The sequence below is a fragment of the Podospora anserina genome, chromosome 5, assembly GCF_000226545.1.
Source record: "Podospora anserina S mat+ genomic DNA chromosome 5, supercontig 6".
Classification (NCBI taxonomy): Eukaryota; Fungi; Ascomycota; class Sordariomycetes; order Sordariales; family Podosporaceae; genus Podospora; species Podospora anserina.
This window is the reverse complement of record NW_001939194.1, coordinates 30,444-44,631: the sequence shown is the minus strand read 5'-3', so window position 1 is coordinate 44,631 and position 14,188 is coordinate 30,444. Positions and strand designations below refer to the sequence as shown.

At 54.2% G+C, this 14,188-nt stretch overlaps 5 protein-coding genes across 5 annotated transcripts; 4 read left to right on the top strand and 1 right to left on the bottom strand.

The window, feature by feature from the left end:
• Positions 1-1,259: 1,259 nt before the first annotated feature.
• Positions 1,260-2,509, top strand: PODANS_5_5480 (uncharacterized protein; the record flags this gene model as incomplete). The annotated part of the gene is made up of 3 exons (XM_001929687.1): positions 1,260-1,299; positions 1,621-1,964; positions 2,033-2,509. The coding sequence occupies 3 exons, from the start codon at positions 1,260-1,262 to the stop codon at positions 2,507-2,509; spliced, it is 861 nt and encodes a 286-aa protein (XP_001929722.1).
• A 2,191-nt stretch (positions 2,510-4,700) lies between these two features.
• PODANS_5_5470 (uncharacterized protein) lies at positions 4,701-6,488 on the top strand (the record flags this gene model as incomplete). Its single annotated transcript, XM_001929686.1, has 1 exon — positions 4,701-6,488. One exon carries the CDS (start codon positions 4,701-4,703, stop codon positions 6,486-6,488), a length of 1,788 nt encoding a protein of 595 aa, XP_001929721.1.
• A 1,439-nt stretch (positions 6,489-7,927) lies between these two features.
• On the top strand, positions 7,928-9,905 carry PODANS_5_5460 (uncharacterized protein; the record flags this gene model as incomplete). Its single annotated transcript, XM_001929685.1, has 3 exons — positions 7,928-7,990; positions 8,057-8,151; positions 8,246-9,905. The coding sequence occupies 3 exons, from the start codon at positions 7,928-7,930 to the stop codon at positions 9,903-9,905; spliced, it is 1,818 nt and encodes a 605-aa protein (XP_001929720.1).
• Positions 9,906-10,077: 172 nt separating this feature from the next.
• PODANS_5_5450 (uncharacterized protein) lies at positions 10,078-11,661 on the bottom strand (the record flags this gene model as incomplete). Its single annotated transcript, XM_001929684.1, has 4 exons — positions 10,078-10,229; positions 10,290-10,427; positions 10,543-10,704; positions 10,788-11,661. The coding sequence occupies 4 exons, from the start codon at positions 11,659-11,661 to the stop codon at positions 10,078-10,080; spliced, it is 1,326 nt and encodes a 441-aa protein (XP_001929719.1).
• Positions 11,662-12,482: 821 nt separating this feature from the next.
• Positions 12,483-14,150, top strand: PODANS_5_5440 (uncharacterized protein; the record flags this gene model as incomplete). The annotated part of the gene is made up of 2 exons (XM_001929683.1): positions 12,483-12,598; positions 12,665-14,150. 2 exons carry the CDS (start codon positions 12,483-12,485, stop codon positions 14,148-14,150), a joined length of 1,602 nt encoding a protein of 533 aa, XP_001929718.1.
• Between the last annotated feature and the right edge of the window lie 38 nt (positions 14,151-14,188).

The following is a 14,188-nucleotide window of genomic DNA, read 5'->3' as shown; positions in this document are numbered from 1 at the left end:
TGTTGAGGTTGGAGAGGTGGGGCGCGGGGGAGTGGGGTCGTCGTGGTGTGAAACAAGGGCCCTGTCAGAGGGAGCAACGGTGTAACGGGCCAGGCCGCTTCAGCAATTGAACCACATCTTTATTCGACAGACAGCATATAGACACTACCTTCCTTATCTTGAAGTAGGTATGAGAGAGTACGCAGCCTTTCTTCAATAACCAGTTCACTTTCTGCCTCTGCGCTCGCGAACAGACGAATTCTTACCTACTATTATACATGAGTCGGGTCCAGGACCAGAAGAGGGCCTGGCGGGTCTCGCACTCCTGTTGTCCAACATTCGCACCAAGAGGCCAGCAGCAACGCCATGCATGTCAGCTTGGCCGTCCAGGACCCGAGTCGGATACGGCGGATGAATAGTTGAGTGACAGCAATACGTGGCTACCACCATCGATCCAAATGGCAACCGTCCGTCTACCTATTCTGCCAAGCCAGGGTCTTTGGGGAGTGGGGAGGGCACAAGAACAAGCTTCAATCACCCCAGCTGGCGTCGTTGATCATGGCATGTCTACTGTATGTAAGAATGCTGGCCCATCCGGTAAACCGCGTAATACTGCCAGCCAGAAAGAAGTGGGGAACACCTCCGTCAGCTCCGTCTTTGACCGACCCGTCATCCACCCCTCCTGTCCTCGGCGTTCCTGGAAAGGCTTAGCCTGGGGCGGGTTGAGTTGCATCGCCAAAACTTCAAGAAAAAACTCTGTCAAAGGATTTCGCCGCGGTCTGGTCGACCATCTTGAGTGATTGCTATGTGCTGTGTAGGGGGAGACAACGCTAAGACGACGTTGCAAAAAGCCATTGTTGAACGGCTCCCAGACGCGGGATCTGTGCCGAGCATTGTGGTTCGGGTCATCATCGAGCTCTTTGCTCCTCCGTTGTCCCGGCTGGGGTCTTATCTCTGATGCCCATGCTCTCTCCGGACCCCGACTGCTCTAGGTTCCGTACCCACCAAACTCCGGGTAGATGCCACCTAGAGAGGTCGAAAATTACCCGAATCTGCGGTTCGGCGCCTTTTCTTTTTTGCATTAATAGCCCCATAACCTTTCGCTCACCTTGCACCGTGCCCCTTCTCAACATTCTGTCTCCGACTTTCACCGCCAATTCAAACTTTTCCTCGTCCGCCAGTGCTTCGTTGATATTTACTTACCTCCATTGCCACGCTCGCCGTTCTCCTCTCCATCTCTTCAGATCAACCCATCACTGTTCGGCCTATACACCACAGACATGTCTTCCTCCCCCGAGTACCGTGCTGGCAAGCGGCCCCGTAAGTCTCCCATTGCCACACCTTTGATGGCTATCTCTGTTCTGCCAGTGGACGGCGTCCTTATTGGTGATTTCTCTTTTGTCTCTGCGGTCTCTGCGACTTTGGAGCGACATTTGGCAAGCACGCAAGATAGGTAGATGGCCGTGATGGCCGGTTCTGGCACGACCCCACTTCCAGTCAGGTGTTTCGATTCGTTGAGCCCAGCTACTGCCGGGTCTCCCCTCGAACAGCGGGCATCCCATTTTTTTCTCTATTTCACAACTGAACTTGAGAGCCATCAAACAATTTGTTTGGAGACTATTGCCAACACCAGATCGGCAGCCACAAGCCTTCCTGTGCAGAAGTCCTTTTTTTCAACAAATTACGGTGTTCTGACCAGGCAATCCAACATGACAGGTACCCAGTCGTTGCCTCCTCCAGCCCTGCCGCAGCTGGTTGCTGAGCAGCATGTGCCTATCCCCCCAACCGACAAGAACACCAAGCGCCTTATCGTCGTCCTCTCTAATGCCAGCCTCGAAACCTACAAGGCCTCGCACGGCGGCGCTGGTCGTATGGGCATGCAAAGGGAGGATAAGTACTCCTTGCTCAACAGCGACGAACACATTGGCGTCATGCGCAAGATGAACAGGGACATCAGTGATGCCCGTCCAGATATCACTCATCAGGTTTGAACATGCCACGGCTCACATTTGCAGATTGTTCCTTTTGCTGACAGATGTCGTGTGTTTCGCAGTGCCTATTGACCCTTCTCGACTCGCCGGTGAACAAGGCAGGGAAACTCCAGATCTATATTCAAACAGCCAAGGGTGTTCTGATCGAGGTGTCCCCCTCTGTTCGCATCCCGCGCACCTTCAAACGCTTCGCTGGTCTGATGGTGCAGCTGCTGCACCGCCTTTCCATCAAGGGCGCCAACTCGCAGGAGAAGCTTCTCAAGGTGATTCAGAACCCCATCACCGATCATCTTCCGCCCAACTGCCGGAAGGTCACGCTCAGTTTCGAGGCCCCTCTGGTTCGTGTGCGCGACTATGTCGACACCCTCGGCGATGACGAGAGCATCTGCGTGTTTGTTGGCGCCATGGCCAAGGGCGCCGACAACTTTGCCGACGCATATGTGGACGAGAAGATTTCGATCAGCAACTACAGCCTTTCAGCCAGTGTTGCCTGCAGCAAGTTCTGCCACGCCGCCGAGGACTGCTGGGACATTCTATAATCAGTCCTGCCGACAACAACGCGGGCATGAAATTGGGGTCCAGGATGAAAAGATCTGTCGGTCTCTCCGTCTCACAAGGTGGGGAGCTGCGGTCGCAATGATCTATTCCGTGATACAACATCGCGGTGAACGATCACTGTCAACCGGAACTTGGGTCGTCTGTGCTTGAGCTGTCGGTGTTTTTGCAACCAAAACATGGGGCATTCAACAACGGATCCAAGACGCTTTCGTCGTCGCGTGGTGCCACTTCAACTTGGCTCACATATCCCCTATTTCATAGCCTGCCTTTCTTACCCTTTTCCTTTACTCTTTATTTACTCAAGCAACCTATTTTTACACGTTCATACCCCCTCATTCATAATAACCCCACCTCGGCGCCGTGGTAAGCGGCACTTCGATCGGTGACAGCTATACCCTATTCTAGGCTTCGAGAAGCGGAATTACCGAACGGCAGGGGGGCCTTTGTGGTGGCAGTAGTAAGACAGAACGAAGCAGGGCACAATGTTGATGGTGTGGTATGAGAGGTGTTTGCGTCCGGGTGGAATAGTCAAGATTTTGTGGTAGCATAATGCGATGTGGGAGTTGCCTGACCGGTTGTCTTCGAGACCTTGTGTTCAAATTCATGCGTGATTAGTTTGATATGTTGATTTGCTTCAAGTTTGGTTGGCCGCCCGCTAATCTCGACTATATTTCAGTATGCTCTGGGACAACTGGAAGGCAGCCAGGCACCTACCTATCTACCTCCTCGTACAGGAACAGCCACCTTCACTGAGCCATATCAATGCAGTGCCGCATGACGCCCGGCATCTGTACTGCATTCCCATACTGGCCGCTCCCTCATAGGCGCTCAGCACAGTTCCGAACAGCAATCACGCTTCATCGGCCCCGCACCAAATGGCGGCCTCACGCGGGGCCGCATTGCAGTCACTCCGTCTTGGCTCCCCGGACCACTCAGATCCAGGTACCAGTTCTTGGCTCCGAGTGTTGCGGTCTCTATGATTGGCTCATCGTCAGCACCACAACGTCTCTCTGTTTTCTTTCCCCGCCTCCTCGCAGGGCCTCATAACCAGTTGGGGTTCAAGATTATCATGACCACAAAACATGACCAGCCGATCGAACAATTCTGTCAGTTTGCCAGTTCCGTCGCCACAAGAGGCCGCCATCTGGCTCGGGGTATGAATGCAGATCATCAGCTCTGGAGAGCAGAACACAGCCTGGCGGTTTTCTCAAGTAACCACCGCGGACGTATCTCAGAGTGGCATCCTCTTAGCAACCTATAGGATGGCCCAGTCTTGAAAAATAGACTGCCACAGCCTGCTGGCTGAGCCCTGTCACTTTTCCATTGAGCCTTCTCCCACCCTCGAGGGATGGCATACTTGTTGCAACAAGATGGTGTGGCTCAGCGTCCACTCGCAGGATAGGATCTTTCGAAGCCTCAAGCCAACCGGGTTGCTTCGAATTGCCCGGTTCTGCAGTTCCTAGTGGGGACGAACTTCACCTTGTCTCAAAATGGCCCTCACCATCTTTCAGATCTGGAGACCCTGTCAACCACTTGCGTCAGGAGCACCACAACTGCGGGGCATGTCTCCCTATCGCTGCCCGTTCGAGGTTGGGCACCGTTTTGCCAGCCCTTTCGTACCCCATAATTCCCATGCCCTGTGGCCCTTTTCTCCAAGTAGTCTTGAGCTGTGCTGCGTCGCATGGATCCGACTGGCGACGCACACATTGCCGTTGTTGCCAAATTGTCCAGCGTTCCACTCAAACCAAGCGAGCTGAGCAACGTTTTGCAGAGCGCGAATATCATCTTCACAGTTGTTCTCCCCCTCCGCTCCAAGAGCCCAAGCTCTACACCATTCCCGAGAAGAGTCAAACGGGCAGCTGGGCTGGAAACTTGGGCCTCTTTTGGTGATGGTCATCCCCGTGGCAGCGCTTGCTTGGATACCAGCTCACAGAACAATCCCTGCCATCTTGCCTCGTCACGCCACAGCGCCCTGAACACCACAGCATCACACCCCCAAGGCTGTTTTGGGCACGCAGTTCGACCGTTTGCCGGCCTATTGCTGCCGCCGTCGCGTTGCACCACCACACTCATCACACAGGCTCCTTGTCATTGTGCTCTTGCCGAAGGCTGCTGCCTTTCCGCTGAGGCACAACCGCCCTGGATCCCCTCACCCCTTCTCCCCCGTGTAAAATGCCCCAACTCCCTTTCCTCGAGGTGGAGGACCTCTCCTCATCGTTGTCTTTCTATTCCGCCATTGTTGAACCTCTGGGCCTCCGACACATCAGCACAGAGCGCGGGCACTTCCCGTCGGTTACATTTGGCAATTCAGAACGGGATCCAGTTTTCCAGCTCCGCCAGGTGGTCGCAAGCAGAGACCGGCCCCTGAGGCGCTCACGCATAGCGGTCAGCGCTCCCTCGCCGGGCGCGGCCGACGAAGCCTTTGGGTTTGCATTTCGGGCTAATCCCGATCTTCGGGACACATCATACTTGCGCCACCCTGCCGAGGCCTACCCGGCGGCCAGTGGCGCGTCTGCCCACCGGGCGACAACGCACAGTGGCGGGACCCGCGTGGTTATAAGTGACTTGGACTACAACATCATGGAGATTGTGTACCAGCCCCCTCTCGACTACCCTCCACACTACAGCGGCTCGACTGTCCGGCGCACACGGTCAACCGACGAAGAAGCAGGCCGTATATTGACCTGGAATTTCGACGTGGCAGGCTCGTCACGACCCGCCCCTGCCGGTGCCAGTTCTGCGTACAGCGGCCCACCCCGGGCTGATCCACGACGCTCGCTGAGCTACCACGACTACGAAGAAGAAGAAGAAGTAGAAGTCGGAGACTACGACGACGAGGACGACCACCACGGCCACGACCACGACGTGAGAAGGCCTCCTCCCCCGGCGGCAGGATTGAAGCGCAGTGTCACGACGGGCACTTCCAACTACGAACCGGCTGCCTCGGCCAGGGAGAACTCGACCGGACTAAGTGCCGGCGCTGTTGTCGGAACTTTGCTCGGGGTTGCTGGCGTTGCTGCCGGAGCTGCTCTCACCTACAACATGGTCAGGGGCGACCGCACCCGTGCTTCGGCGCACGGCGACTATGATGCCCCCCCCTTTAGCCGCCGCTCCACCTTCCCGGACAAGTATGACAGCTATTTGGATCGCAAAGGCCGGTATTTGGACACGGAGCGGCCCGCGGATAAGGGGCGGTATTCTGACGAGTATGGTTCCGGTCTCGATTATCGGAGGCAAGGGCCAGACTACGTTGCTCGATATACCCAAGTCACCTCGCCGAGGAGCAGAGATGTGGATGGCGCCTATGACGATGCGCGGGGCCGTCACTCAATACCCCGTTCGCGGGCTTCTGTACGCCCACGCAGTGAAGCAGCCAACAGCCGCGAGCCATATCTTCTCGGGGAGCCCGAGTACCGCGGTTATGTGAGCTCCAAGTCCTCCAAACATCCGCCCATTGTCCAACGTGGGTATACGTATGATGGCCCAGAACGGGATAGCTACGTGTCTTCGCGCAGCCAAAGGTCCAGTAATACGCTCCGCGCATCGCCAGCGGATGCTTATCTGCCGTCATCACATCCTGTCTCGCACTCAAGGTCGGGCAGTCGTGTAACCACAACAACATACAAGGTTAGCGACAGTCCTCGAGGATACAGCCGGGAGGAGATTTATGGCTCGGCCCGTCACATCCCATTCTCAGATAGCCGGGCTTCTCCGTATACGTCGGCGCGCGACCCGCTCCTCGCAAGTGGGAGGGCACCGCCGTATCTCTCAGCTCGCGAGGCCACCTACCCCAGCGATAATCGAGCTGGTGCATACTATTCAGCCCGCCATGCGCCACTTCCCCGGAGCGGTGGAGGAAGCAGTCGCGCTCGCTATGGGGAGGACGACGACGATGATGATGCTGACAGCATTGCGCCCAGCGATAGCATTAGCTGTGTTGGAAGCCGGAGGAGTCGTTAATGACGATATCTGATTTAGAGCATATAGGCGACGCATATTGGCTACCTACTCTTCCGAACGGGTGAGAGCATGCTAGTTTTGGCACAGAGCGATCTGTATGATGATTTCACTTTCTTTTACTGCTCTCTTTTTATATTTTTTGTTTGGCTTTTTCAGGGGGGCATCACGTACTGGGAGCGGCTAAATCATGGCGGAGATGGATACACGCAAAGATTACTGGTTGGGGGAACAGGTGCATTGGGTCATGACATTTTCAGGGTGGGAGCAAAGAAACGGATGGTGGACATATGTAAGCTAGAGTTAATGAACCGGGCAGGATAGGGCCTGGATCTAAATTGGATGTACTGGCCATGCTTACAAAGTGGTCGCGGTGGTCCGACTTGGTGTGAATATGGCACTGGACTGCTACAACGGTGGACCGCTGCCAATCACCACCGGCTTCGGGCGGCGTCGGGAGCTCGTACCCGTAACTACCAACCGTCTACGAGACCCATCCGGGCCCGGAGTGCCGCAAGACTGGGACCCCTGTCATCCGAAATATGCAGACATATGTATAGGCCGAACATTTTGTTTTCATAGCACGGGCAGAATCAAACGGTTGGTTGCCGCCGGTATACCACTTGCAACCTGCTAAAGTGTCTTCTATTGAGACTCTCTCTCACTTCTAGTCCTCTGCCAATCCTTGTGTCCTTCGATGACTGGGAGGATTGAGGTGTAGGTAGCAAGAGTGGGGCACGTTCCGGAAAGGTGGGGGTCGCTGTCCACAAAGCTTCATTGACACCATTTGGCATGGCAAGCACACTTGGTCACTGCCCACTGACATAGCGGCACCAGACAGTGCTTCTTTCTGCTCTTGTTTGATGTTGAATGCCATGTGTTTCGCTGGTAGCGGCGGGAGGGAAGAGGGATACAAGCTGGTTACCCGTAAGGCATGTAGACACATCCAAGAAATCAGGAAGCCGGTAGAAAAAATGACTCCGTTTTTTGCCTCCGATACTCGGAATGCAATGTGCAACTGTTCGCTTTGATAGTCCAACCCACGCCATCCCACGCAGTTCGTGGCGGCATAGTTAAGACGATGGACCGGATACAGGGACCAGGAACATTCCATTAGTATAAAATAAAGTTCATAATTGGTCAATTCTGGACGTCGGAAACGTGGGTACACCCATCCACTCTGCACCCACCACACATCTCTACCTTGGACCGTTTTAGTGTACCATCCCCCTTGACAGTATCCGTACCACCAATCGAGCTCGACCATTTCCTCTCTTGTCTAGAAACTTGGGGAATCTCTCGCTGATTTCGGCGTACACCACCTCATAACAGACGCTATCTTATCACGCTCTGCGTGCTGTCGAAGCCGAGGACAGAGAGATTGCAAAGTTAGGAGCGCAACAACCGAGTCAAAACTGTGACTCTACGCTTCTTGAGATACAATGCCCGCCTTCAACCTCGGCGAGTCTATCCCGCCGCACACGGAGCATGTAAGCAACTTTATGGTCACTCTTACTGTTTAAACATGTTCGGTCTTGGTGGCTAACCACAACATCTCGATGATTGCTTAGGCGGTGAGCGTGTCACTACCAACGTGGAGAGCAAATGTTGGTTATGAAGAAGGAGAGGACTGGGTTGTTGGCAGTATGACCACTGGTTATCCTCGGTATGTCACTTGCTTCATCTTTTCTGCTCGCACCATTCATTTTCAAAGGTCTTGATCATGTGCCATGATACTAAAACGGCAATCTATTCTCCAGCTTTTTCATCCACAGGAGCATCCAAGCTTTTGCCAAAGACATTCTGGAGAAAACTGGGCGGAAAGGGCTGGTTGCTTTTCTGTTCCCAACTCGTCAGGTTGCTGCCCGGTGTGTGAGCTTTGTCAAATTACGCGCTCCTCCTGCCATCGTGTCATCTCTTGAAGTTCTGCATCTGGTTCTTGACCCGGCAAACCCGCAGTCCAAGGCTCTTCGTGGGCTATCTCCCTCTATCTCGGCCGTCATCTGCTCTCCCGAGGGTTTCAGTTTTCTGAAGCAGTATTGGCAGCACACGGGCGATGGTGTCTCTAGCCGCAGGGCAGAGTTCTGTCACAGTCTCTTCAAGGATGGTCTGTTGCGTGTGGATGAACCCCCCAAGAACACGGCCGCGCCCATGAGCCCAAAGCCATGCAGAGGACCAAAGCGTTACCAACGAGGGGGCTCTCTCGACGCAGGAAAGCCATCAACCACATCCCAAACGTCAACAACCGTCCCTGACAGAGAGGAGACGTCGCGATTCTTGGAGGAGCGCTTCGGTCGGAACCTGGATGTTTCTTTTGTTGAGCCCGCCAAATCGGCCATCAAACGGCGAATTGCCGGGGCGCTCAGAAGCGATCGTGAACTAACAGCTAGCCCGGTGCCCGAAAAGGAGATGGAATCCAATACCCGTGGTGTTGTCAACCTCCGCGAGGATGACATCTATCTTTTCCCAGCCGGCATGAACGCCATCTTTAACGCTCACCGTGCCCTTCTTGGAGCGCGTGGAGGTCTCAAGTCGGTCAACTTCGGGTTCCCTTATGTTGACACCCTCAAGATTCTTGAGAAGTTTGGCCCTGGATGCGTCTTCTACGGCAATGCGTCCGAGGCCGACCTTGACGACCTCGAAGCTCGGCTGAAAGCAGGCGAGCGCTTCCTGGGGCTCTTTTGTGAATTCCCGGGCAATCCGCTCCTCACTTGCCCCAATCTTGCCCGCATCCGCGAGATGGCCGACAAGTACGACTTTGCCGTCGTGGTGGACGAAACAATCGGGACCTTTGCCAACATCAACGTTCTCCCCTTCGCCGATATCGTCGTCTCTAGCTTGACCAAGATCTTCTCGGGTGACTGCAACGTCATGGGAGGCAGTGCCATCTTTAACCCAAACAGTCGATACTACTCTGCGTTAAAAGACTTTGCCCGCACGGGGTACGAGGACACATACTGGCCCGAGGATGTCATGTTCATGGAGCGAAATAGCCGGGACTTTGCGTCTCGGATTGAACGGATCAACGCCAACGCTGAGGCCATCTGTGATGTGTTTCGTGAGAACAAGCTCATCAAGGCGGTCTTTTACCCGCGTGATAACGAGTCCAGCGCCAACTACGAAGCCTGCAAGGTTCCTGGTGGAGGGTACGGCGGGTTGATCTCGGTCGTGTTCCACCGCAAGGAGCAGGCTGTTGCATTTTATGATGCTGTTGACACAGCCAAGGGGCCAAGCCTGGGAACCAACTTCACGTTGACATCCCCCTATGTGCTTTTGGCTCACTATCAAGAGTTGGAATGGGCGTCGCAATTTGGTGTTGACCCTGATCTGATCCGCATCAGCGTCGGGTTGGAGGACACTGCTGATATTGTAAAGGTGTTTGAAGCTGCATTGCATGTAGCAGAGCACGGCTCGCAATAGGCAGTTCCGTGTAGAACGCATAGAATTTGAAAGCAACATCAACCAAAGCCCCCGTAATGCTACCATACCTAATTCGCTCAAAACTCCTGCTGAGGTATCACTGTGTCTGACTTTATGTACAACTTCCATTAGGTAAATTATCCCTTCCTTTTTTGCTTCCCTTGCACAGGGATCACATCACGATACACGGCGGCTGTGCACCTTCCACGTACAAATCGCCCAGGAGCTCCTTTCGCCGCTCGTCCTCGTTGTTCCTCTGCTTCTCCTTGGTCTCCTTTGGAAACCACCTTTCCAAGTATCGAACGAGCTCCATATCGATATGTGCTGTGTGGAAGGTTAGCGACCAGGATTCATGAAACAGCGGGATTGAAAGAGACAACATACTTTCGTTGGCCCGTTGAATCACATCGGCTCGACATAGCGGGCAGAAGCGCTTTTGCCTGTTTTGCATCTTGATCATGCACCGGATGCAAAACAGATGGTCGCAGTCCAGTCGGATGGGCAGCCAACATATGGAGAGGCCTGTGTGAGATAGAGAGAGGGAGGTCAGTATCGAAGACATTACATTGGTTCTCTCCTGGCCTCAGCACCGAGACACAGCCCACCCGCTAGGCTGCACAACATATGCGTCACTTACAGACAATGCACGTGTAATCCACGACTTGTGGGACAAGGCTGATGACGTCTCGAGACAGCTGGGCGCAGATGTCCTTGGATATGGTCTCAGAGATGAAGTGTGCCGAGTTCATGACTTTTGGAAAAGTCTTTTTCACCCCCAGGGACGTTCTCTTGTCGAATTCTACAGCAAAAGGGGGAGCGGGTTAGTCTAGTGGACAGCTTGAAGATGGGACGAGTGGCACCCTGAGCATTCCGAGAGCCTACTTTTGATTATTTTTGTTATGGCCGTCTGATTCAGTTCCTGGAACTGCAAGTTCTGCAGCAGCGTGGCATTCAACGAGAGGAAGTGTTGGAAGGCGACGGCGCTGGACTTGATCTTGAACTTCTGCGGCAGCTGGCGCTTGCCCACCTCTTCTTGGAACCAGACGAGTTGCTTGCGAGCTCTGTCGCTACTGCGAGCACCGCCGGAAACCTCGTTGGTGGAGAAGAAGACCTCGGCCGAGAGGTAGAGGTCCAGAATCTCGCGCCAGCGATACAGATCTGACCGGGAGAAGTCGATGACTGGTTTTCGCGGTCTGGCTACTTGTGCGATCTCGTTTCCAATCACGTGGATGTTTTCGATCATGGCAACCCGCTCCTTGTCCTGGAGAGTATCCAACTCATTGACATCCTGCTGGAGGACACTGAAAAAGCGAGCATCGGCATCCAACGGGACGTCCACCCACTCGCCGTCACTGGTTTGTTGCTGGCGATGGCTACACGGGAGCGCAGAGTCATGTGTCAAGGCCGATGGTCCAGGTTCTGTGCTGGCGGAAGAGGTGGGAGATAGAGATACTGGTGATTCTGGCAGCGAGTCGACTTCTGTTTTCTGATCCAGAGGTTGAGCACTTGTAGTGGCTGGACGCACAACCAGTTTGGGTCTCAGGAGCTGGGAGTCGTCCGACTCTAGGCGGTATTCGGCGTTTCGCTCAGCTACCAGCTTTTGTAACGTGTCCGGATCGTAGCCATTGTTTATCAGCTCCTCCCGCACCTTACCAAGGATCTTTTTGAGCTGACGATAGGGAACCGCCTTGTCTACCCAGTGTCTTGGATAGGTCTCAGCCTCCAAGGCCTCCTTGAAGGCGTGGCCGAATTTCATCGTAAAGTTACCACTGACCTGGCTGGCTTAAAATGTAACTGCGAGGATGGCATGTGCATGGCGGGACAAGGCGCTCGATATGCTTCTCAGGGTGCCGAATTTGCAGTCGCGGGTCAAGATGGGGCGGGAGGGGATTTATAGGTAATGTTGCTTCTCGGTGAAGGTGGTTCAAGACGAGGTGACAGACGGCCAGACCCAGCCAAAGCGCGGAAGCCAAGGATAGGACACCTGGTAGTGGCTGCTTGGCCTCCCTCCTAGCCAATTCCCCACGGTTAACGTGACAAAATGGGTGGCGGTTGCAGTCTGTCAAGCAAGAGGTTTGTAATGGCGCCTTTGAGCAGCGGCCAAACGTTCGGAGCGTTCAAGCTAGCGAAAAGAAGGAATCAAACGGAATCGAGCGTGTTCATCTCTCCTTTCTCAACCCGTAAACAACCCTGAACCCTGAACCCCTCAACGCTCGTCCGACCTCGCCATGTATCCGTGAAAAGTCTAGATGCACCGCTTATTTTGTGGTGGGCATTGAGACACATGCCACTTTTCCCAATCGGGATTTCGTCGTCATTTGGCCCTGTAGGTTTGTGGTGATGGGTCAGCCCACCAGAATGGTCTCCATCAAGATTTCCAACAGTAGCCCCGCCCCCGCCATGGCCCCACTAAAATGTTGGCAGCATGACAAGCATAAGCGTCTCTGGAAGGACCCTCGGACCCCTACTTCCCAGGAGCATGGAAACATGCAAATGCTTCTTGATTCGTTATCACTTTCTTCAGCGGACGTGTAGAACCCTGAGCACCCAACTATCAAAACACCCTTTATTATACGAATGGGAGCTGACCAATCCACACCTCGGGGTGCCAGTCAGGCGGCCACCACCGTCACCCAGCAGAAAACATGCTATTATGAAGTTCTAGGGGTTGATCGTCAGGTGCCGGACGAAGAGTGAGAGAGACTCCCTGCTCCCGTACAAGATGAATGTAGTCTGACTTTGAGGCCTTTTGGATGTAGAATTCGGAGGGCCTACAAGAAAAAGGCGTTGGAGCTGCATCCCGATCGCAACTACCACGATACCGAGAACGCGACGCGGAAGTTTGCCGAGCTACAAACAGCATACGAAATACTATCGGACCCCCAGGAACGAGCTTGGTACGATTCGCATCGAGATGCTATCCTCAGGGGTGATGACGAAGTGGCTGGGGGTGTGCCTGGCGGACAGGACCCCGGCAATCACACCTCGGCGAATGCTGTCTTTGCACTGATGAGTCGATTCAATTCCAGCGTACCGATGGATGACAGCCCGCGTGGTTTCTTTGGGATATTGAACGTCTTCTTCGAACAGCTTGCCGCAGAAGAAGCTGCAGCCTGCGAGTGGGACGGAACCACCCCCACACACTACCCACCATTTGGCAAAGCGGAAGACGACTACAACACCGTGGGCAAGTCTTTTTATAATGTGTGGTCAAGCTTCTCGACGAGGAAATCCTTTCAGTGGAAGGATGTGCACCATCTTGCGCACGCACCAGACAGGAGGATCCGTCGCTTGATGGAAAAGGAGAACAAGAAGCTCCGCGATGAGGGCATCAGAGAATTCAACGATGCGGTCCTCTCTTTGGTTGCGTTTGTCAAGAAAAGAGATCCCCGTTATGTTCCCAACACACAGTCTGAGGCGGAACGGCAGCAGGTCCTTCGCAATTCCGCGGCAGCCCAGGCGGCCCGGTCGCGAGCAGCGCACCAGGAAAAGATGGCCGAGTACGTGGTGCCAGACTGGGCGCAGCCGAAAGAACGCCAAGACTACGAGGGCGAGTTTTCCATGTCGGAAGAAGAGTCCGAGGTTGAGGAGATCGAATGCGTGGTGTGCAACAAGACGTTTAGGAGTGAGAAACAGTTCGAGGCTCACGAAAAGAGCAAGAAACATATCAAGGCAGTACAGCAGTTGAAAAGACAGATGAGAAAGGAAAACATGCACTTCGATCTAAATCCTCAAGATTCACCAGGGGCATCTACGCCGCAGTCTCCACAGCCAGAGCAGGACGCCCAAGTCATCCAGAGAGAGAGGGACATGACCAACACAGCACCGCTGGCCTCTGAGGACGGGAGGATCGGAGAAGAAAAGCAAGGGCCCGTCGAGCAGGATGATGATCAAGAACAGAGCACACAATCATCGTCGAGTCCAGAAGATGACGAGTATGCACCACGTTCCACGGTGGAAGAGCGCATTGTCAACGGGGCAGGAGCCACCAAGAAGGTGTCACAGCCACAAGCAGACGATAGCGGAGACTTGGCAGATTCTACAGCTGCGAGCGTTGCCAACCTCACACTCAGCGAACCGGCGCCAGGTAAAAAGGTTGGTAAGGCGAAACTGAAGCGAGAAAAGAAAGCAGCTCGGCAGGCAGAGTCACAAATCCAGGATTCGGTAGGTTTCTGTGTATTGCAAAGCTCAATAATGATATTCGATGCTGACTGCTGGGCTTCAGCTACAATGTGTGGTATGTAAAGAGGCATTCCCAAGCAAGAACAAGCTCTTCGAACACA